Raw genomic sequence first — 26,028 nt, forward strand, 5'->3', positions numbered from 1 at the left:
ACGCCGCCAGCCCACGTAAATTAAATTAAATTAAATCTTTTAATTACATGCATATATACGAACTAACTATCATGTAGGTTTTTTGCATCGAATTTTGATTTAACGACTATCTCATTCTTGAAAAATATTTAGAAAATAAATTTTGATTCCCTGAAAAAAATGGAGTATTTGAAACTTATCATTCTTCCAGGAAGAGCTCTTTCTCAGCCTTCAATTTTAACCCACAGTTTGCGGTGAAGCAGTTCCAGTAACAGTTTGATGTGGTTTTTGTCACTCAGGAATGTTTTTATTTATTTGCTCGAGTTTTGAAATGTTACTGCCATGATTTGCGAAATAAAACTATGAAGTGCTTTGATTTTACTGCGAATATATAACCTTCAGAATACTATACATTTTTGCTTTTATACACACTGCCGGCCTAATGTTGCAGAAGACGAACGTAACATTGACGATTTTAAACAAAACTGATTTACACCTACACATACACTTTCATGAACAGGTTTCATTTATGTTGTGCACAAAATGGGATAGAAAAAAAATATTTTTCTAATTCCAGTGATCACCAATTTATGGGAATTTTGAATTAAGCATATATATAATAAATAAAACATTTTGTGTGGCGCTTTATTTGCATCTGCAGTCATTAAAGAGTATTCAAAAAACATAGTGAAGGAAAAACTGAAGGCGCAAAAGACTGCTTTCTTCACGCTGATTATTAAATAAGTTAAGTATTTCTGCTGCAGAGCCAAAGAGCACAGTCAAAATCTAACTCGACCAAATTTACTGAAAAAAAATATATCATTGTTTTATTGGCTAAGGGATGGCAAATCTAGGACAAACTTTAACATTCTTGGAAACTCGGATGATGAATTATAACCTGTTCAATCTGACTCTATTTCTCAAAACTGCAAACCAGACCCTAAAGCCAATGAAACCAGAATCCATTGAAGCAACAGCAATAGCATTGGATATAGGTACTTCTCAGAGCAATGTCGGAAACCGTTTTCAAGTAAAATGCAGAGCAAGCACACCTTTACGCACAGCGGACATTGGTAACTTTCCGATATATCAGATACAAAATTGGTATCATTCTAAACTTGAGGTTGCCTAACACTGTCTTGGAGGGTTTATTATAGATGACCAAGCTGTATTTACCTTAAACTTTATGAAGTGCTTAAGTGGGCTTCTTTAAATATTCTCTATAACAATATTGTACAGCTCTTTTAAACTATGATACCTTTAATAATACTCCCTACCACTGATGACTAAGCTAACCTCGATCTGCTTTAGAGACCACATGATTCCCACCAGGTCATCACGGAATTCAGCAATCCTTGATTTCCCTTTGCCCTATACCCTAACTTCTTTTAGGTGGCGGTATGTGGTTTATTTGGAGTCGGACTGCAAACCTTTCGCTTCCTTTCTCTCTTTTCCTTCATGCCTGGGCTAGATACATGCCCTGGATTGCTCGTACCATAAACTTTCTTATAGAGAGAGAGAGAGAGAGAGGATTTAATATAAAAATTAATGAACGAAATAACTACCCGTTTCTTGTATGAATCCAGGTGGTCTTAACTGTTAAGTTCCTCACTCACATCCAGGAAATGTATAGCTGCGAAGATACAATTCTAATTTCTCGTGTTAAACGCAAGGAGTGGTTGGTGTAGATCTCACTACTAATTAGGTAACTCATAATTCGTATCTTCTCGTGCATAACCAGCTGTAATTAATTTCACACTTCCATACGCAACGGGATCACATTTTTTCTTAGTTTTAGTCCTGAATCATATGTTTAGGCTTGTTAAATACATTCCAGGATAAAATATTCATGAAGTAACATATAAATTAGGAAAGGTTCATCCTTTATCTGATATTTAATTTCTTCCTTTATTACCTAATTATCAATGAAACTACCTGGAACCGAAATGCTACATAGCTCTCTTCGGTATTTCATAAAAATTTAAGAGAAAAATTTCCTTCACCAGCTACTTAAATTGCGTAGCTTTTTTTTCCGGAACTTCTTCAGGCAGTACGAACCCTGCAGCAGCCAGCAGTCATCAAACGTCATGTATGACAGAGTCAACAAAGCAATAAAGTTAAGTGTAAAAGTGCTTGCTAAGTGTTCCGAGGCGGAAGGGAGTATGTTAAACTTCGGAATGCGGTTTGGGCAATTTCGAGCGAATACTTTGCCACGCGAATTCTTTTACAAAGGATATAGCGCAGAGTTTTAATAGTTGAGTAATTTTCCTGCTTAAACGAGATTTTCCATGGTGTTTACCGCGTTTATTTTATTGCCGAGCATTCATTTTCCGCTAAATCAACCTTCCAAAGTAAAAAGGACTAACATTTAATTGTAACTACAAAAATGACTATGAAATAGAGCAGAAATTGTTTTCGAATTCCCTGGCAAAATAATGAACCTGCATCAAACGTTTTGGGTATCTACAAAAAAATAAGTCTTTATTTTGAAGTGAAGAACTGAACTTTATCCTTTTAAAAAAAAGCTATTGTCTTGGATTAATTTTAATTATTTATTATTTAAAATATCTCAGGCTGTTAATATGTTGGTTTATTTTTAACACGATTGAAGGTTTTTTTAAATTAGTTTTCAACAGAAGAATATAGTCCAATTTTTTTAACGTAGTACAGTTTGCAAAACACTTTAAAAGGAATTCCTTTGAAGTTAAGGAAAAATTTTCTTATTTTTCCAAGCGTTCTACAAACAAAGACTTCTAGATCTCTTAGCGTTAATCCGTGTTCCTTGTTGGTTCACAAGAGATAATTTCTACTTATAACCTGTGATTAGTATGGCTTCTTGCTAATAGCCTGTGATTAGTATTGCGACGTAATGGGCTGTTAAAACTATGTCTGTTCATTTACCATCTACCTACGAAGAAAGCACTTCGTTATTAGCTGGAATATTCATTTAAAAATTAAAAAGTTATTATTTTTAGCACCCTCCATTTGTTCTTGGCACTAGTTCCTTTTATTACATCTCTGGCCCCATATACATTTAAGCTCTGTTTCTTGTGACTGTTCTTTTAATACCGTTACCTACATCTGGTTGGGCTGGATTTAGTAAATAGTGGAAAGGCACTGACAGCGGAAAGACAACTGTCATATAATCTGCATGATTGTACGTTCTGCTGCATAAACTTAGCTGAACGAGTTTTTCATTTGCATCCTACTGATAATGACAGCATTAGTTACAAGTTTTCTGACTTGGTTGGCTTTAGAAACCATTGGAGTACACTTTCCATTAGTTCAAAGCCACCAGTTTAAATTTTTACTTCACATCTTATGCTGACTATTCGTCCAGTGCCATTAAAATCCTGGATAAGCTACACACCATCCACATAGTTAAATTCTTGTCAACCTTTGCTCAATTTCTTCACACTGGCAAATTCTGTCAATTCAGGTTTGCCTATCGAGCTTTTGGGGTATCTTAGACATCATTTGAGAAACGTGTTTTCAGTTAGCCAAGAATAAACTTCATTTAGAATTCACAAGAGTGAAATATTACCAGTGTGCCATAGCCGCGCAAGTATTCTTTTTTCTCTTATTTATTTCACAGCTGAACCCTGAGTTTTACTTTCGTCATTCACGAGTTCAATTTCTCAAGGATGTGACAGAACATTCGGTGCACAATATTATTGGTTTCAAAGACTTCCTGCCCCATAATTATACTCCATGGTGCATTTTTTCCTTGTGTACACAACCTTGCTAAATATGTCATCCCCAATACGGGGATAAAGTAATCGAACATATAACAATAACGTTTTTAAAATATTTAACATAATAAAATTGCTAATTATATTAACATTGCAAAATGCAAGAAAGATAAAAAATATCGTAGACGCAGGGAAGAAACGATTTTTTTATAATTTCAAGTTTATCTGCTCCACTATAAAGTATTTCAAAATAAGCGAAGCTAGTAGAATTTTACTTCTCCATATGATTTATTTTCATTTCAGTCTATAATGCCCTCCTACCGCATAATGTGCTTGTGAGTACTGAAAAACGTGGATAAGGAAAGTTTCTACGGAGCCGAAAACTCCTTATTAGCGTCCGTTTTACTTTAGCCTTTTATTTCTTTAGTAACATTTGGTCTTCGTATGTTAGCCGCTTCGTTTTGTTCTCGATAACTTTTACTTTCTCCAGCTAATATTGTGAACCAGCAACGAGTAAAACTAAGATTATATTCATAGCCTTCTGCAACACGGCACAGCATTTTTGCTCCAGGCAACAGCCTTAGATAATACGCTTCCATTAGGATGTGTATACAGCATGAAGCTAATCACTTGTTTTCACCTCGAATTTTCGTTCCCTGGAGCTCATGCTTTAGCTATTCAGCTTCCCGAAGAATCGATCGTGTTACACACCAGATGGAACAGGAACTGAGGAGAAAGGGTTTCCCCTTTTACAAGAAATAATTAAAATTTGCAGAGAAACAAAGAGCCAGTAATTGCCTGTATCCCGAGGAGAGAACAATAAGACGTTTCAGGATAAAAAGCAAAAACAAAAACAAAAACGGAAAACTTAATGGAAAACTGCTTTCATCTTCTCAGTTAAAAACTGAAGACTCGTCCCCAGTCTTTAAGGGGGATGGGAATTAACGGCTGGCGTCCATTTAATTAAGAAGGCTTCCAGAGGATCACTTCCGTTGGAAAAATCTAGAATGTACTTAAAGTGCTTATGGAATTTGAATTCCCTCTCACTCTGTTTCGATATATATAAATATATGTAAATATATATATATATATATATATATATATATATATATATATATATATATATATATATATATATACACACATACATATACATACATGTATACATACAGACATACATACATTATATATATATATATATATATATATATATATATATATATATATATATATATATATATATATATATATATATATATGAAAGATAAGAAGCCCATAAAACACTATTTGAACGTTGCAACCATATATTTCGCACACAAGCTTCTGTGCCCCCTGTTCACTGGAAAAATATGGACAGATGAAATGTTACAAGGGTATATATACAAAGCATATATATGGTTGCAACGTTCAAATAGTGTTTTTATGGGCCTTCTTATCTTCATATTATACTGTAGTATTACAGTAAAAGACATTCATATATATATATATATATATATATATATATATATATATATATATATATATATATATATATATATATATATAACTGTTAAAAATTTGGTGGCAAAATATAATTGCAATGGACTGCAATTACATTCTGCCACCACACTTGCTAAGGATGTTCATCCGGTTGTGTCTGTTAGCAACTTAAGGGTGCGTCCACACCACAGTAAAAAACATGTCATAAACACATATCGGAAACTTATCAAATACATATCACAAACATGTTGGAAATCAGTCAACGGCCGTGAGTGGAGAAAGAACCATCGGCAAACGCTGGATAATTTTATGAAGCACTGGTTAGCACTACCAATTGTCACTGACTTGTATTCAACTTGTTTGTGAGGTAGGAGCAGTAAGTTGCCGTTGTGTGTTTATGACACGTTTACTGTATTGTGGATATACCCTTTGCATCATGGTCGTTCTAACTACATTTCACAGCATGTTGCAAACATGTGTTCAACAAATACCGTTTGATATTGGCCTTGACATGTGAAAATTTCCAAATGATTAGCTTTTATTCCCAGTACTTATTTACAACTAATACCATCTTAACGGAAGCGACACAGAGGAAGAATGAATTAAACAAGTCTGTACTTTCAAGCCGTTCTAAATGTTGCTTCTAAATAATGACACTAAATCTGTTATGTAAATTCGTTGCTCATCGGACAAAATCATGTAGGATATATAGCGTGAAGTGACGTCGCAAACCTGATTCAACTGAAAACTGATCACTTATTCAAAAGAACTCTATTTACCGATTAGACAATACATGCAAAGTACGGAATACCTCTGTTCATCATGGTAAACAGCATTTGAAGAAAATCCTACCGTGTTTTAAAATATGGGTAAAGTTATTTCCATAAGAAAAGCTTTCGAACCGCGACATTAAAACTTTAGAACTTGGCTCTGATTAATGTAAATCTAATTTGGTATAATCGTTTAGAATACCAGACCAGTTCATTCATTTTATCACAGATAGCCTACGTCAACCTGGTATATGAAAGTTACTAAATATTTATATAGTATCTTTATACAAACAGGAAAAAGGATTTACACTGTTATCTTTTTGAATACGTAGATATATATATATATATATATATATATATATATATATATATATATATATATATATATATATATATATATATGTATATATAGATATATATACATTATATATAAATATATACATTACATACGGTATATACGTATAAATATAATGCAGGAGGAATGAAATCAACAGACAAACAAAACGGAGAATACAAATGCGTACAGCCACCAGAAGCATTTATGAACAAAGAAGGTGATTAGTAAACAACAAAATTTATGTCCCCTTTGAAAAATAAAACTGGAAATTCCAGAGAAGTATATATATAGGTAAGAAGGTTGAGATCGATGGTATTCTGTGTAGCAAGAAAATACAAATAAAGGCATTTCCTATCGTTCATGATGAATAGGTAAACGCAATAAAATATCTGAAAAACACACACAGACCGTTGCAGGTGTTGCAAATTATCATTTTCACCTGAAAAATTTACTCTGGGCCTTCAAGGAAAACTTTGTAACACCTTTGGAACAACACATTCTACAACCATTGCGACTTTAGGTGAACATTGGCAACAAACATGAAAAATGTGGATGATCTTTTACCGAAATCAAAAGTTCAGGGACTAAGTCAAAAAGCCCATCAGGGTGGTTTACTGATCAAAGCAAAAGTGTATTATATATATTCAAGAATTACTGAGTTTACTATATTCAAAATTACTGACTATCCGACAAAGCCAAATAACAATAACAACGGCAATAATAATAATAATAATAATAATAATAATAATAATAATAATAATAATAATAATAATAATAATAATAATAATGACGCAGTGTAGTTTACTGTTAAAACAGAGTAATTCTGCTTGATGTGAAATTCTAAAGCGTTATTCGAAGCAAGAACGGTAAATGAAAGTATCATGAAAAGGCATATTTTCCTATAAAAATTTCAGAGAACATTTAAAGGGTAAGCATCACATACCTAGGTCACTTTGTATTTTTATTTACAGTTTACTCTGGGAATATTTGTCCCTCGACTAAACATATTTTCTAGGTTCGGTTCGGTTCGGTTTTATTTGTCGTCTGCAAAAAAAAAAAAAAAAAAAAATTCAAAAAGCTCCTTTCGTCAGCATATCACAATAAGAATCGGGGGTGGGGGGGAGAAGAGGCGGAGGTGGAGGCGGAGGCGGAGGCGGAGGAAGAGGAGGAGGAAGTAACACTGACTTATCACAAAAGAAAATAAAAGTCAATCAAATATGCTGGAAATAGCCTGAATCCATTCCGCACTCATCAACATGGATAGGTTACAAAGACCAGGTCATTGATCTGAACGGGAACCGTTGCCATTCTAAATTTAGGGTGGCCTAAGGGTGTCTGTCTTTCAAAGTTCAATTTAAATTCATCATTATCATTGCCTCCAACGTCATACGACGTATCCTCTGTGAAATTCCGCCATTCATGTCTTCCCTGCGTTTTACCCTCCACAAATCATCAATCATCTCCAGCGTCCCGTCTCATAATTCTCATCCAAGTACCTCTGAGTTTTCAAACTCCTTTGGTGCCCGCAGAAACCCAGCCAACACAATCACGTAATGCTCTCCCAAGATTGGTGCGAAAGACATGTCCATGCCATCTGTTCCCCTTCATTATCATTTCAACGACCGTTTCTCTTTCTATCCTGCCATTTAACACCTAATATTGTGATTAAAGCTGATTCTAAAATCGACAAACTTTTAAGATATAACAAACAATTTAATTGTCATACCATGATTCATATCTGAACAGCAAACCAGATCGTACTGGACTCGCAACAACAATCTTTTTTTCGTAAGCAAATTTAGTGGACACGATTTCCAAATTAGACGTTTTGTCGATATTAAAAAACTTTAGTTAAATTTGTGAGTTATATACATTGGGTGGTAGTCAAAATACCATTACCTACCGCTCCCTCATATAGCTAATGAAGTCACATTATCAATTCTCCAATCTGTACAAAAAGAACCCCTACTATTTGAAATACGAAAAAGACTAACACCAAGCAATCAGCAGTCTTTACGCAATCAGCAATCTTTACAAAAAACAGAAAAAAACGCCAGTTGGGTAAATCTCTATACTTTTCAATGTACAGTAAAAAAAAATCTTAATTTCACGGAACCAAAAAGCTAAATTAGTTTTCCATCGGGAAAAACACAAATGGTCCGTAATGAGTGTTAACATACTTTGCATACAGTCAAATAGATCAACAAAAAAAAAAAAAAAAAAACTCCCTTTTTCTTTGGACACAGAAAACGGCCATCTGATTTAAGCAACAGTGTTACTGTCGAATCTACGTCGAAAGGGCAGCCCAACATTTATGTAAGGGCAGTACGGTACCTGAAAGGGTTTCTATAATAGTAGCATCGTATTCACTTTCAGCTGAGGTATTAACTCTCTACGCTGCAGCTTCTAGAAATGTAAAATTATTCCTTGTTAAATAAAATTGTTTCTTTGTCAAAATGACGATGAACCTCCGTTTTCTCCAAATGAGCACGTCTGTATTCGTAACTAAACTAGATTTTGTCTTTACTATGGGACGTAAGAAACCGAGAAAAAGTTAGTCAGTTATTTAGTCTTACACACACACACACACATATATATATATGTATATATATATATATATATATATATATATATATATATATATATATATATATATATATATATTATGGACACTATTTCATCAATACATAATGCAGCAGTCCAAAATAATCTGAGGTAATTTTCCAAACAAAAATAGACTATTTTATGATAGGTAAAAGAATAGTAATGAAGACGTAAAAAATCATAAAATCTTTTGTCAAGCCCTTTTCAACACAACGCAGGTAAATATACCAGTACATGCATACAATACACAACAGGAAGAAAAAGCTTCCTGGACGACGGGCGACTATAATCCCGACAAAATAATATAATGTCGGCAAATTCTCACAAGGAAATTTCAATTCCTACTGAACTGAAATAACGGACATAGGTCAGAGGTTAGGTTCACATCATAATTATACTACACGTAAGTGATTCAAAGTAGACAGAAGAGAAGAAGAAATAAAAAAAAAAGTTGAACTCTGATGCCGTGACGACAGCCTAAAACACCAAAAATTCATAAACGTTGCCAACTGCGAGTTTAGTATAATGTATGAATAGAACCATACAAATTCTCTCTCTCTCTCTCTCTCTCTCTCTCTCTCTCTCTCTCTCTCTCTCTCTCTCTCTCTCTCTCTCTCTCTTCCCTTTACAATACTGCAAATGCTTCATTATAATTTTCGAGTCATGGCACTGACTAGGGTACACCAAATGAAAAAGTGGGGATTATGCGTATAATTAATGTGACAGGTTCCATTTTATATTTCTTGACAATTACACATTTCTTGATGACATATGCTACCCTTTTTCTTCATCACGGACTTCCACGTGCACTAGACAATGTCTCCCACATTACTGAAAACAGTTATTACATTATTTTAAACTTGTTAATCTATTTTGAACTTCATGATATAAAAAAACAAAAGCAAATATACATACTTACGTATGCGTGCCTCAGCAAAGGCACACTGACACTTAATAAATGTTTTACGTGTCTATATAACATCAGGGAGAATCACAACCACCTATATATTTCAAAAATTTTTACTGCACACAATTTTATATATATATATATATATATATATATATATATAATTTATATATATATATATACATAGACACACACACACACACATATATATATATATATATATATATATATATATGTGTGTGTGTGTGTGTATAAATGTGTATATATAAATATTATACATATACGTGTATATATACATATATATATGTCTACTGATAAATTGTCTGTCTAGCACACCAAGATTCCATAACCATACTTGATGCCCTTTGTAGGAATACCTTAGTTAAGCAGTCGACTGCGCAGAGCCTCAGGGAATAGGAAGTAATGGCATTTGACCTTTAGGCTAATTCAGTGGAACGAATTTCCTCCTACAGATTCTGTACGAAAAGGAATACCGGATCCTTGCATAAAAAAAAAAGGAATTACAGACCCCACTGCGTATTTGACAACAGATACCTTGGAGATTCTCCCTCTTCAAGCTTTTCAGCACAGAAACACTGACAGTAAATCTCCCTTCCTAAGCAATTCCATATATCATTTTCGGTAACCCTAAATCTCCCTTCGGGAGCAATTCCAAATATGATGTTCCTTAGCCCTAAGGGCTCGGGAGTTTCGGCTAATACCCAAAGTTCCTTCCGTCCTCTGTATTATTAAATTTCGGAGGGTTAAGCTGACAAATAGTTGTGGGGGCCGCGTCAACTTAATATGTGGTCTTTGTCTGAGCCATATAACAAGGAATCAGGTTTTGGTTAACTCGTCCAAGTCTGACATTTGAATTAAAACCTCGCGGGAAGGGAAATCTCTTATTGCTGTTGAAGTTCAGTCTTTTTACGACAAGCTCTTTAAAATTTTATCTCGAACAGTTTAGTCATGATTCGCTTGCATGCTGATCACACACAAATTTATGAATGTGAGTACAGCTCGGAGGTGAGTGAGGGAGTGAATGAAATTTTCTCCTTGAAGTCACCTTCTTTTGAAGGAAGTAGTTTTCAGATGAAAAGAAAATGTATAAAAACCGAATCATTGCGCTATAATCCTCTTATACATCAAAAAATCTGTTGAAGAACACTAACTGATAAACTGTAAAAGGTATTGCAATGTTTGGCAACAGATACGAAGTTTCTAAAAGGATGTTAAAATATGAAAACTGGCGATGTTTTATATAATAAAAAAGGATGAACAGTAGGCCTAAAGAAAAGTCGTTTTGAGGCAATCGGAAGGGCTGAATAATAGACGATTATGGTGAAAGATCTGCAATGTAGGACTCATACATACAACGTTATGTAGATCAGATATATGAAAGTTATTTCGTGATTAGCTGAGGTTTTTGAATGAGACAATAATCTCAAGGAAGTTGAAATCTACAATAAATGTATATGTAAAGTACTGTATATGTAATTGTAATAACCACAATGGCCTCTTAACTTCTTGATTTCTTTACACTTTTTTTGGATAGTTCTTGTCACAACAAAGCCTTAGATCCAAAGGGAAGAACACAATGAAATTCGGACGTCCGTAGCAGCATTCGAACTCGCATCCGGAATATCACAGCAAGGTACTGGTCACTTTTACCAGATACATATGTAATTGTAATAAACACAATGCCCTCTTAGCTTCTCGATTTCTCCACATTTTTTGGATACGCTTGTCACTACAAAGCCTGAGATCCAGAGGTAAGAATAAAAAGAAATTCGGACGTCCGTGGCAAGATTCCAACCCGCTTCCAGAGTATCAGAAAGAGGTCACAGTTGCGTGGTCTCCAAAGTGGGTCCCAGCCACACCACACGTGCGCTCGTTTACAGCAGTATAGGACGCTTTGCCAGTGCCTGCATCCCCCGCCAGTGAAACTCTAACGCTAAAACAATCTTTAGGGTGAACAAAGGCGCTGACTCTACAGCATATATATATACAGGGACTGGCTGTGTCTATGGTATGTAAAAAGTGACATTTACAAAAACAGAACTGAAAAATATAAAGCTTATGATGTACTACTCCCAAATGTAAAAATAAACAGTACCAACAGAAAGCAAGTTCCACGCCAACACCCCGCCTGCTAAACAGCCATGATCACCACGCTCTTAATAGATACCTCGACACGGATCCGAAGTGTACTCCAAAACCATACTTGAACACTGATTGTCTACAAGAGCCCTGACAGCCTGCGACTAGGTTCTTGTTACGTTTGTCATCAGTTATTAGGGGATTTAAATCAATGCCGAAACAAAAATTAACATGTAACTCAAGGTTCAAAGGTTAAAAGTGTCCATTCTCTTGCTAAGTGTATCCAACTCCGTAGGGAAAGTGAAACTAAAATATCACCTAGTTTTTCCATGTTCGACGAACTGCCATACACAGCTCAGGATTTTTGAAATTTCATTAAATGACAGCAATGATGATATAGTAGCACAGAAGGCCTAAATATCTTTTAAAAATACACAACATCAAATGTTTTGCTACTAATCACCAGCCTAGTTCGTAATCGTAAACAAATGAGTATATACTGGCATATACCGACGTTATAATCCGGGACGCTCGGGTAGAAACAGGTTTTGCTCTTACCGTGGACTGACTTCCATTGTTCTTTGGTCTAACTCATCAATAACATCAAAACGACCTGATACAACACCTTGGATGGTGGGCCGAACCGTTTACTTGGATCTGTGGTGAAATCTCGATTATACATTCCTAATTTCGCGTACTTTATTGCTGGAATGAATGCCTGCAAAACGGAGGCGAATGGCGCTGCTGGCGAACCTTCTGTGTTGGCGTGTGAAGCGGCTTGTGTTTGGGAAGTTTTACTGTACAGAGGGTTTATCCATGCCAGCAATTAAATCAAGTGTGGCGGCGAGTGTTGCGTTTTTTTTTTTTTTTTTCCTCCGGATCCACTCCCGTTAGAGAGGATGGCACCAGCACGTGTTAGCTTTCCGGTTCTCAGAGTCTATTAAGTGATGAGGCCGCTAGTCTCATGTCGCTCTCCAGCCAGGAAAAGGCTCACCAGAGTCGACTGCCTACCAGGAACGTAATTCAGTGCTTCGCTGCTCAGGTCAAAAGAGGTACATCGGTCACTCGGTCGGTCATTAAACCAGGCTCTTTTCGGCGGTGAATGGAGGATTCTAACCACTAGTATTGCATGGAGGATTACATCAATACACTACACACGCACCCAAACATACCAACACTTACGGCAGACAGGCAGATACCAAGATTTCATGGCAACGGAACAATGAGCATAATGAAGCGTTTCACGGGCAGGCAATCAAGTGATTGCTCGGGGAGGAGGATGAGGAGACAACAGATTGCATTCAAAGCCCAGGATGCAATCTTCCTGCCTTGGTTGCCTGAGAAATATATGCCGCTTTTGTTAATGATAGCATTCGAGGCATCGGTCTCGCTGCTATTGCTTTGCTTTGCTTCTTTTTAAACAAATCATTGCCATGAGAAAGAAAAGGTAGAACAGAATAGAATGGAAAATATAATTTAGGCCAAAGGCCAAGCGCTGGGACCTATGAGGTCATTCAGCGCTGAAACCGAAACTGACAGTAGAAAGGTTTGAAAGATATAGCAAGAGGAAAACCACGCAGTTGAACTATGAATCAATTGTTTGGAGCGGGTGGAAAGTACGATGGAAGAAAGAGAATGCGAACGGAGGTACAGTAAAAGGAATGAAAGGGGTTGCAGCTAAGGGCCGAAGGGACGCTGCAAAGACCCTTAAGTAATGCCTACAGTGCACCGCATGAGGTGCACTGACGCCACTAGAGAAAGAAAAGGTTTAAAGAAGAAAAGTATCAAGCAAAGCCTACCCGCATGCTGTTTTAATGTTATACGATCACAACCAAGCTAAACGTTTTTAATCTTCATACCGGCGCTGATAAACGACCCGTAAAACGAGTTATAACGTCTTAGAAAATAAGAATGCAGCAGTCCCCTCTGATAACAGCACCATGACCTTCTCACATTTCAAGGGCTGCGAATAAAAGGAACATGATTCCGAGTAATGTGTTATTTGAGAATCATTCTACCAGTTAGAACCGACGCTGGAATGTATTTTCAGCAGGTTCATGCTATTTTTTTTTTTTTTTTTTTTTTTTAACTAAGATGATTTTAAGGACATTTGTTTTTGTATCTGTACCATTAAGGGCTCCATTATTTTGTCTAAGCGGTAAAATAAAATTACTCGATGTAAGATGTAAAATATGTTTCCATACGCACAAACAGTGTTTTAAGGTGGAAAATTTGTATTGAAAAATTTTTATTGTTTCCGATAGAAAATATGATTCTTAACAGAAAGAATAGTTTATTTTAAGTCAGTCCGCGGAATGAAAATAATGACAGCCTGATTTCAACCCTCTGGCTTTATTATTGAAAATGTTCTCCTCCAATACTGAATGACCACAATATGCGAGTTTCCAGGTATAAATTTAGATACAAATAAAAAACCCCGCTCAGTATGTACAGTATTTCTGTGTATGCCCATTTTAGACAGGTCAACTGGAACAGATCCCTTCAGATTAACTTTTGAATTAAAGTAGCCATGCAGTACAATACTGGTCAAAATAAACCCATGAAAAATAACCTATTCCTGTTCCCTTTGCGTTCATGTTTTGATATCCGCTTCACACCACCTGGAAACGATAATTTCGAATTATATCATCTGGTTTGAATTAATCTCTTTTAAGCATATGCAAATGGAGCGATCAATTAAATGCATGCGTTCAGCACAATCTAAAAAGAAAAAACTTAAAGAGAGAGAGAGAGAGAGAGAGAGAGAGAGAGAGAGAGAGAGAGATCAAACTCCAAAGGAATCGATTGGGCTACCTCTTTAGAGGTTAAGAGAATTATAGAACACCGGGCAAGGTGAGGTGGACAGATAAAAAGTTACTTAACACGCTAAGCCTCACACTTATGATTACATAACAACAAATGCGAGACTTGATGTCTGGCGGTTATTAAGTGGATACCCAAGAGAAATGAATTTCAGTATCTTTTATTCTAATGGATTTGTGGTCAAATTTATTGTAAGCTTTAAAATAACTGAAAGAGGAGTTAAACCAAGAGTGAGGAGAGAGTAGCATACTGCCTGGAAAGCCTTTGATTTAATCCACTGAAGAAGACGACGGAACGAACCTAAATATGAGAGTATTTTTTTTTAAATAGCAATGGATAAGGCGAGTCCAAAGTTTACATAACTGAGAGGCAGAAAAGACATATTTCAGAAACGAGATCGTGAGAGCTCTCCGAGACAAGCTTGAAACAACATGCAAATTCAGATGATGAAAAGAAAGGAGAAAATGAACTTAATAATAACATTATAACCAACAAGACAAAACCTATGAAGCTAAACGAACGTAGAAAGAGCAAGGGTGTATTGGAGATATTAAATTTGACTAGATTACAATCTCTAAACTCGACTGAAAGAAGAGCGAGCAATTTGCGACAGAGTATGAACCACCAATGACGGCTGAGGGGCAAGTAGTAAAAACATACAGGATGGAGAATTAAAGCATCAATAAAAGCATACATGATGGAGAGCAGACTACAAAGACAAATAACGAAAAAGGAGATGAGTAGAATTTCAGAGATCAGACCCCTAAGAAACACCAAAAGAGTCTAACGGTGTCATCATCGTTCCCTGGCGACCTATCGTTAGGAAATCGGCTGCCATGGAACAATAGGCTAATATAGCTCTCAGAGATTAAAGCAACAGAAAAATGGTGAACAGAACATTGGGTCAGGTGGTCGAACGTGCAAGGGGAAACTGAGGCTCTGTCTTCAAACTCGGTAAAAGGGGGGGTTTTGGGTTCCCATCTTGAACTGGATGCACAATTAAAATATATATTGCAATTTTCTTGTAACCAAAAGAACGCTCAGATGCACTTAGACAAAAAGAAATTTAGAAGTACACACTGGTTGGCCAAACCTAGACTAGTGATCCAAAATACTGGTTAGGCAAAATTATTCATATTTCACGTATATTGGAAGGTAAAACTTTGAGAGGTGACTGAAAACATTAAAACACTCCTTTTTAGTTAACAACCAGCAACCAATTAATGTTTCCATGAGGATGGACAAGTAAAGGTATTGAAGATCTCTCTGATTTTAAAGGGTGGCGAGGACTTGTTACGCCTTACAAGAAAACAGAGGACGCATAAAAAATTGGTAGTTCTCAGTACACTCAGAAACACTACTGGCGCTATTGGAAAACTGTTTTCCAATAGAAGGGCAGCCTATAAATCCATCTGGGAAGTAGAGTCATGAATAATACAAATTCACCTTAGGCAATAAATCTCTCTTTGAAGCTGAAATGAACAGCAGTTCCGAAGTGACTTGAAAGAAGTTTTAAGCAGCAGCAAATGTAAAGCCTAATTTACTCTCTTGATTTGATGGCCAAGGAACCGGTGCTGCGAGGAAAGGTTTAACTCGTTAAAGATTAAGCTTCATCACACGTGTGGACATGCCTTAATCTTAAAGCTATAACGCTGCCAAATCAATTTCACAGGGCACGTTCCAAGTGTCATGTAGACTGACATGAAAGGAATTATTCTGAAAGAATTGGAGACTAAAGACGGCGTACAAAACGATAAGATCAAAACGTCTTTCTTTGGGATAATAAAAAAAAGTTAGAAAACCATGCATGACTTGTGACAAAGGCTGAGGGTCAATGGGAAATCAGTTTTAGTTCCCAGTCAATCAATTTCATATGTAAAATAATGTAAAGACAAATTCATTTCATTTCACGAGGAAGTATACAACAACTCGGGATACATCCCCATCTAATTTACAGAATGGACTGGTGAATGAATGAATAAAAGAGTACATACTTGGCCAGGGGAGGATCAGCCTGTAAATAGTAATGAACAGATGAATAATTTATCTGTCAACGCAATGAAGGTTGCTCAGTGAATGAAGGAAATTAAAGTATTGTACTAAACCATGACATTCCGATACATGAGAGTATTTTACCTTGATGAAATGCTTCAAACTCCAGACTCTTTCAAAAACACGTGAGTTGCATCACAATTGCAAATCAAGTGTGAGTTTTATTTGTAATTCACAGATAAGTTGGCACTGCTTATTCTGAAACTAAAAATTTCCTTCAGTTGCAAAAAAAAAAAAAAAAAAAAAAAAATATATATATATATATATATATATATATATATATATATATATATATATATATATATATATATATATATATATATATATATATATATATATACAAGAAGTGGCTCCCTTAAAATCCACCGAGATCACAGCAGAAAGTGAAATGTAAGCTTAATTTTTACGTACCACATCCGAATACGCCTCAACTGCATAACCGTTACACACAAAAAAAGACCACGACACTGACAACAGAAACTGAAGCCCCACCCTAAAACCTCTCAACAGAAATGCGGAATTCTAAACTGGATACAGTATGACATGTGGGAGATTACACTCCATATTTACGCGCTTCGGACAATACGCGGGGACGACACCAAACACCCACATTGGATCAGATCCTGTCCTTTAACATTCAGGCGTTGGGCGGTACTGCATTATACGACATTCCCACGTCTCTTCTACACGCAGTTATGCTGACTCACATATAATAAAGACTTCATTACTGTCATAGTCTCTGGATTAGGATTTTTATTTGACTTCAGGAGCGCCTAATGAACAGGTAGGCAGATGGAAATGATGAATTATGGGGTTGGAGGAATATGCCGATGTACAATATGATGCCCGAGTAAATTCTGAATGTAATGTGTAAGTATAAGTATTAAGGGTTGTGTGTTTATGTGCTTTTGTCATGAAACGGTTCTAATGACAAAGCATTAAAACAACGATTCACAGAAGTAAATTAATATGTACTTTTTCTAGGAAAGCCATGAATTTTGTGAACTATATGTATATATATATATATAATATATATATATATATATATATATATATATATATATATATATATATATATATATATATATGTATATATATTATATATATTATTTATATAAATATGTATATATATATAAATGTATATATATATATATATATATATATATATATATATATATATATATATATATATACATACATAAATCTATTTCCGTCTTCCCTACTTACAAGTGGGCGGTTGCAGAACATGCCACCCTTTTCGTTGTCAGAAATTCTCCATTGCTGGCTGCAACCAACTAAAGTCGATATAATTCAATATCTAGGTCAAGAGAAGCAAAACAGGTTTCAGCGATAAATCAACAATAAAGAATTTTCCCGTAAAAAAAAATTCTCGTAAAAGAGAGAATGAAAAATGAGAAATAACACTTTGATACTGGAATATTCAGGAGAGGCGATTTCTATCCCCAACGAACGATAAACCTGGATCACAAACATGGCGTTCCCTGAAATACGCGTAGCTTTCCACTGGAATATCAGAGAGAGAGAGAGAGAGAGAGAGAGAGAGAGAGAGAGAGAGATATTGGCTTTTATGTCAAGAGAAAATTACAGCAAACTATTTTTGCAAACGTTTGCGAACAAACACGATTCGGCAGCAAGCACAAAGTGATATCGAAATTAATTCTGCACTGTTAGAAGTCTTCGGAGAGCCAGCAAGCTAACAAGCAAAAGTCGAGGGAAAAAAAATCGAGGTTTGGTAACCTTAGCTTTGACAAACAGATTGCGAGCTGGTTGTATTCTCCAATGACGGGGTTTTATCTATATGAGTTTCTCTGAGCTCTTTGCCGCTGATGAGATTTTTTTTTTTTTTTTTTTGTTATTTCTCTGTATGGAAATTAATCTATTATTCGTCAGTTTTTGATGATAGTCTTTATGATTTCAGTAATGATTTGAAATCCGAAATATCATCACGCGAATTTCAGGTGGTTGGAATTCCATCAAGTGTTAATGAGAGTTCATCACGTTGAGGCGTAACAATGATGCAAAGCGATTCGGACTTTGTACATTAATGCAAATATATGATGTTTAAATCAATGTTTTTGAATGCGGGCGATTTCATAATCCCACAAAAACGTAAATACAATATATACCTCTCTTTTTTTTTTATTTATTTGTGGACCTAGTTGACCTTCTATGTCATACACATCCGTCCTACACGCCTGCAAGTGTGTCGCTACCATGTGAGAAACGCAAATTAATTTACGAAAGATAATCGAGATCGACAGGAAATTCTAAAATTCCTGTGCAGGGGAACAGAATTCAACAAGAACACAGAGAACGGATTATCTAAGTAAACTCTAGTGACACAGCACTGCCTCTGAAGTGAACGTGGGTGACATCTCACAAAAGGTTAAGAAAAAAAAACCGAAACGGTATTCTGAATGATTCAACAAAACGTCATCAGTCATGGGTTTTCATTGACTTAAAATGTACGTCATCGCATACTGCATGACGAATGAAAAATATTCCTTAAGACATTCTGCGAGACGTGAGACTGGCGATGAGTGGAGATTTGTGTGACTGAAAGAACAGGAAAGACAAGAGTTTCGGAGTTTTACAGAGGTGCTTGCTTTGCCCGGAACTGCTTTAGAGGCTATGATGATGATGATGATGATGATGATGATGATGATGATGATAGTGATTCTATCAATTCACTTTACGATTATTTAGCACCCACTTTATCATAGTTCCCTTCTCGTATCCTCTCACGCTATAAATACTAGACCAGACATCACAGAATAAATTACCTGTAATAAGCACGTAAGGGTGCAGGTGATTGGTTTAAACGCACTTTAACGTCTTTATTCCCCCTTAATCTATGGGTATAGCGATCTTTGCCCAAAATGAACTATCATTAGGCTAACAGGAAAAATTATTCGACATCTGAGATTGAAAGGTTAATTTCCGTTTTATGAACTCAGCCAAGGAAGAATGCAGGCGAAGGTTAACAACGAAATATCCTGACCTAAGAGAGAGAGAGAAAAAAAGGCTGATAATTCGCGGATAAAGATTCCAATGAATCACACAGCATTCTTCCAGAGGTCACATTTCATGACAATTTACAATTTCATGGGGTGAAAATTTCACTGCATTTTTTCTATTGTTAATTCCTACATTTACACGTCATCAGATAGTGTCAGTTAGGTGTTGCACAGCCGAATATTTCTTTAGTTTTTAAAGTTCTGTTTCATTCGGATGGGTGACATTTTGGTAAATTTCAGATGCTAATAACAAGATCCGTAAACATCAACCCTGGCCAATAGTAGAGAATGGTGACTGGGGTGGATGCAAGATTGGACTACGCACCAATTCCTATTTATTATAACAAAACCGTAAATGATTTACTGACGACTGGAAAACAAATCTAAAGAATTCGATATACACAGACAGCAGAACAGAACAAGGGGTTTAATATAGATGTCAGTATTGCACAGGGCAAAATGATGATATGCATTCTGGAAAACCAACAGAGAACAGAAATGAAGACTGAGTGAGAGAGAGAGAGATGGTAGAGAGATGATGATAAAATTCTCGGTCATGCGAAACTAGTAAAAGCTGGATTCATACACCACGTGGATAACGGCTTTCGACCTCTAAATATTAACCTGGATCATCAAAGCTTCGGAAATTGTAACCCCGTGACAATCAGCCTCCTGGAACGACTTTCAAAACGTCCCATGGCGAAGGGAATGTAAAATCTGAGCAGAAGGTCTAATGAATATGTGCTCTCTAACAGTCGGAACGGAACGTCAGAGCAGTCGTGCCTGGTAAAAAACTTAATAGACTTAGGCAAAAGTATACGAAATTCGTGTACATACATACATGCATACATGCATATACAGCACAATATAGTCCCTTCTGTGTATGAAGTATAAATGTTCACTCTTTGGAGAGCATATTATATATATACAGTATACCGTGTATTTATATATATATACATATATAAATACATATATATATGTGTGTGTATATATATTATATAAATACACGCACACACACTATATATACATATGTATATATATATAAACCCATTTATATACACAAACATATACTACTTATATACATGTATATAGATATGAGAGAGAGAGAGAGAGAGAGAGAGAGAGAGAGAGAGAGAGATAAAGTTGCTAACCACTGCACAAAACGTCCTCATAATGCTGTAAAAAAAAAAAAAATGAATCTTCAAAGTAAATTATGTCCTATAGTCACACAAACACTCAAGTACCGACATATCTGATTTTTCTTTCAATGAAGGAAGAGGCCCTGACAACATAAGACTAACGACCTGTCATAAAAGGCCCCGCTTTCCATCATGAGGGCAAATCCAAGAATCCAAAAGATCTACAGAAACTTAAAATGCACAGCGCCAGTGTCACGCACTATTAAGTCACCTTCTCGTTTTACACAATGACAGCATTGAAGACTGAGGACCGGGACTCTTTCTCTTGACGGTCTGATCTCATATTCAAGGCTCAGCCTTAACAAAATAACAGCTCGGGTATGGACTCTACCTCATAAATCATTCTAAGTCGTGACTTCCATGAATATCAAGTAAAACAATTGATTTTTGGGCGCTCTTCTTTAAACAGATCGGTAAGTGCCTCTCTTACAATTAAATGAGTGCATTTCAGAAAGTCCGTCAGAGAAATCAATCAATCAATCATACCTTAGCGTATTCGTTTCCGTGTAAAAAAAAATATAAAAATAAAAAATGAACGGATTATTATTCTATGTCGACATTTGGCTGATACTGTAATAGCCTTGCTTGGGTATGACGTACAATCCATCTACTTTGCCTTTCATATCTGGACACGTGTGGATAACATCAGCGTGTTATTAATGGGTTTATATAAAACACGCTTAATTAGTAATATTCGTACTCTAAGAAATAGACTCGTTGGTATGTGAGCAGTCGCTGAAGACTATTAACGCCATCTCTATCCAGTTCATGATACGACTACGAAATGTCAAGTGACGCAATTACAGACTCGTTTCAGTCGATAATAATAGATGCCAATTTATTACCTACCTTAATGACCGTGGTCAAAGGTAGGAAGTGAAGGCATGCGATCTTATTACTACCCTTCAAACAGCCCCTATGGTATAATGGGTAATCAAAAATTCCTACTTAGAAAATACTCTTGTCCCTTCCTGTCCTTTTTATGACCGTGTTCTGCTTTTAATGATACTGATGTTGACACTAACTGACGTACATAATGTTAACAGCTTACTGACCGGCTAAAGTAATTGTAATTTATTCACTAGCTATAAAATATTACAATACCACAAAATACCCTTGTTCACAAAAGTCTTATTTAGTGCCACTATTTATCACTAGTATGGTCTGTGCAGCTAATATAGACAAGAATCATGGTACAGGAATCATGGTACAGGAATCATGGTACAGCAATGAAACTCTAACTCAAATACTTAGTCGATTTAAGGATGAGGCCTTAGATGAATATCTGGGTCATATGACAGGTCAGAGTAAGAGACGATACTAAAGGAAAAATTACTTAAGTTCTTGACTGAGGAGATGATAATGACGGGAAGTTGGAGATGGTTTTTTCACGTCCTTCGCATCACCCCAGGGAGAGCAGTACGTGATTGTATCAGGTGGGCGCCTGAAGAGTTGGAAGAGCCAGACCTACCTGGAGGAGAGCAATATAATGGGAGGCTGGAGGTAAGTGGAAAGACCTTTATACGTCATAAGGCAATGGACGCATGACGATGATGATGAAGATGCTTAAGTAGTGCGAGTTTGGTAACAATCCAAAAATAGTGATGATAAATGTGGTTTGACTCACTCGCATTTTTCGTAAGACAACTACTTCAAATTCAAACGATTCTTAAAGAGGAAACCACTGAACCGAAACATATTTGTGCTACTATAAATATTCTGTAGCAAAATATGAAAATATTTTGCTAAATCATGGTAACTCTGCTTGTGTTTGTGTTTTTGTGCTTTGCTAATATTTGACTTCAAGATTAGCATGAATGACCATAGTATAACAATTCTACATCACTCGTCCCAGGGCAACTTTAACACATTACCCCTCTCAAGGAGGGTCAAAACAATTTTGAGTGTCTTGAGAAAGTAAAATGTACCCAAATTTACATCCACGAGCTGAGGAAGTTTATTCAAATTCCAGGCACAGGGGAACAACTGGGGCTGGTACAAAATAATGCATAACTTTTCAAATAGGAAAATACCGAAAGTATTTTCAGAATATTGCCACAACACCAACAAATAAAAATTAAAAATGCGATCTAAGACAAGATACTGCACTAACCGAGTGAAAGGCTGAATAAATTAACGTAATCCTCCAAAATTTCTAAAATCTTGAGGCAAAACAGACGATGTTGTCTTCTTAAATATACACTATGAGAACTTTAGGTTACTTGCATATTTCTCTGCATATTTCTCTTCAGTTTAAAAAACTAAGAATTATCTTCAATCTTCAAAGCCATCAAGCATTTTCCAGCACGCGCCTCATGAACGACCATGTTTTTGCTCTGACAGGTGGTGCCTTTGGAGATAGAAATCTCTGTGGCAGGAGAGAATAGTACCCTACTGGCCTGCTGCTTCGCAGCGTGTTATATTCGCCTATCTTGACCCTACGAAACCTCTCACACTGATATATTACAGCAATTACTAAATGAATTAATTAAATAAACTGGATACTTCCCTGCATAACGACATAAATCAACCAGCATGTTTGATTGACACTCAAGCAAAAACTTCCTTTAGAAGTTTCACTTCATTTTACCAGGAATGGGATACAACGATTATGCTAAGCAAGTAACAGAATAATGTGATTAGCCGAAATTGTCAATGAAAAAAAATGTTATTACGATCATAAGAATAGTTTCGAAATCGTCTTCAAATGAGAACGCTTGACCGCCCCCCCACCCCTTCTTTTTTCGAACAGGAAATTCCACTGGAATGAAAGGGTTACCTTTTGTGACCAGCTAAATCCCACCTCTGGCGTGACGAATGAGACAACATAAATGCAACAAAATGCTTTCAACAAAAGAGCCTCACTGAGTCCAGTATGCAGGAGATCTGATAATGAAACTTACGTGCTATATTGTTATGCATATTTTTTTGGGATGGCCTTTCGCAATCATCCGCTCAGGGAATTCTCTCATAGGACGTCCGACCGCTGGCTACAGTTAAATTACACATGAAAGAAATAACACAAGTTTCATCTTTAATTGTCTTTATGATTTTTCGTTATTTCCTTAATGATTTCCAAAAGTAACGTTATAGGTCCTCGTGAAAACAATATCATTAAGATTTTATTTTAGCAATGGAATAATTTTACGACTGGATATGCACATCTGAGGCGACTAAAATATTCAAATACAGTATTTGGCCAGAAAAATATTCATATCGTAGCAATGATAAAATTTGAACACGCCAAAATACACAGGATGGATGAATATTAAATGTTGTCGATGCTACATTTGTAAGTAAGTATTTTTTGTATTGATGTTTGCCTATCTTGACGCTACGAAACCTCTCACGCTGCTGTTACAGCAATTACTTAATGAATTACATAAACAGGATATTTCCCTGCATAACTCCACAAATTAACCAGCACGTTTGATTGACACTCAAGCAAAAACTCCCTCCAGAAGTTTCACTTCATTTTGTCAGGAATGGGATACAACGATTATGCTAAGCAACTAATGAAATATGCAATTGATGAGAATGGAAAGCACGAAATTTTCAACCATTACTATATATCATACTGTAGCTCTACGATCTACAATAAATAGAGATATTACAAACCACGTATTTAAACAACAGTAAAGACCTAAAAGTTACGCTCGTCACCTTCTTATGACAAACATTGTAATCCGACCAACAAACTAAGTCGCTGGTGAGCTTTGGGGACTAGAACAACTTTGCCAGAGGTTATCCACGCGTGTAAATGATGCTATTTAATTCCCAATACAAAAATCCACAGAGATCTAAGAAATAAAAAAAATTATGGTGATGAAAAAAGAAGCTGTTGGCCCTTTGTGATATCCATTCTGCAAAAATATGGTCAACGGCACTTTGGGGAAGACGGAACAAAAGCAGAACGGTGCCAAACGTCTGACCTCCCCATCGGAGTATGGTTGTCTGACTGTAATGACCAATTTCTAAATGAACGTACCTCTTTTGCGCTTAATGATGGGGTCTGATGAGGATCCTCCTGGAAAGAATAAAAAATAGCCATTAGTTAACAAAGAACATTTCTGTTAGTCTTCCTGCGTCAGGAAAATAATGAAAATATGTAAGCTAAAAATCTCACAAAATACCAACACTAAGTAAACAATTTGTGGCTTCAGCACAAACGGGCAAAAGGAAATATATATCAAGTGGGGGCAGAGGCCCTTTGAATTAAATGAAATTTCAAGGAGACAAATAGCTTCCCCAAACGCAATTAAAACCAATGCTGAGATAAAAAGCCGCCCGATGCAACGTCTGACAAAAGAAAACAGGAACCAATTAAGATCCAAGGTCCCTTTTACTAAACCTGATAAATTGCCCTCAAGCAAATGCAACTGCGAAATGCTGAGGAGTCTGTTGATGAAAAGTTTATATTTCTTATTCGCAATAGGCTGTGAGTTGGAATATGAGATTTAGGCCTGATGCCAAGCGCTGGGACCTATGAGGTCGTTCAGCGCCGAAAGGAAAATTGAGAGTACAGGAGGTTTTAAAGGTGTAACAGGAGGAAATACTCGCAGTTGCACTATGAAACAATTGTCAGGAGAGGGTGGAAAGTAAGATGGAAGAAAGAGGATATGAACGGAGGTACAGTGAAAGGAATGAACAGGGTTGCAGGTAGGGGCCGAAGGGACGCTGCAAAGAACCTGAAGTGATGCCTACAGTGCATCGCGTGAGATGCACTGATGGCACTACCCCCCTACGTGGCAAAAGGCTATGACTATGCATAGATACCAAATGTCAAGTAAAATAGCCGTTGTCCTATGATGACTTGGGATCCTAAGTTTTATATATAACCTATGAGAGTAAAATTAAACCATTAAAGAAAATGCGAACTATAAACTATAAAAAAAACAATGCAAATCGTGTGAAAGACTCGCATACTAAGTCACAGAAACTACAAAACCAAAAAATCTGTGCAGATTAAATAAACCCCTAACGGGATATAGAGCGGAAACAAACGTACCAAAGACATCAATTTTCTTGTATAATCGACTTGAATTGCT

At 36.1% G+C, this 26,028-nt stretch overlaps 1 protein-coding gene across 3 annotated transcripts in view; it reads right to left on the minus strand.

Moving 5' to 3' along the window:
* LOC136835461 (uncharacterized) overlaps positions 1-26,028 on the minus strand; it is a 486,122-nt gene that overhangs the window by 150,766 nt on the left and 309,328 nt on the right. For all 3 annotated transcript variants that reach the window (XM_067099020.1, XM_067099018.1, XM_067099019.1), the window contains one exon: positions 24,969-25,007. In XM_067099020.1, the coding sequence (XP_066955121.1) occupies positions 24,969-25,007 (39 nt within the window). The remainder of the gene's footprint in view (positions 1-24,968; positions 25,008-26,028) is intronic.

This window comes from Macrobrachium rosenbergii, chromosome 55 (genome assembly GCF_040412425.1).
Source record: "Macrobrachium rosenbergii isolate ZJJX-2024 chromosome 55, ASM4041242v1, whole genome shotgun sequence".
NCBI classification, from domain to species: Eukaryota; Metazoa; Arthropoda; class Malacostraca; order Decapoda; family Palaemonidae; genus Macrobrachium; species Macrobrachium rosenbergii.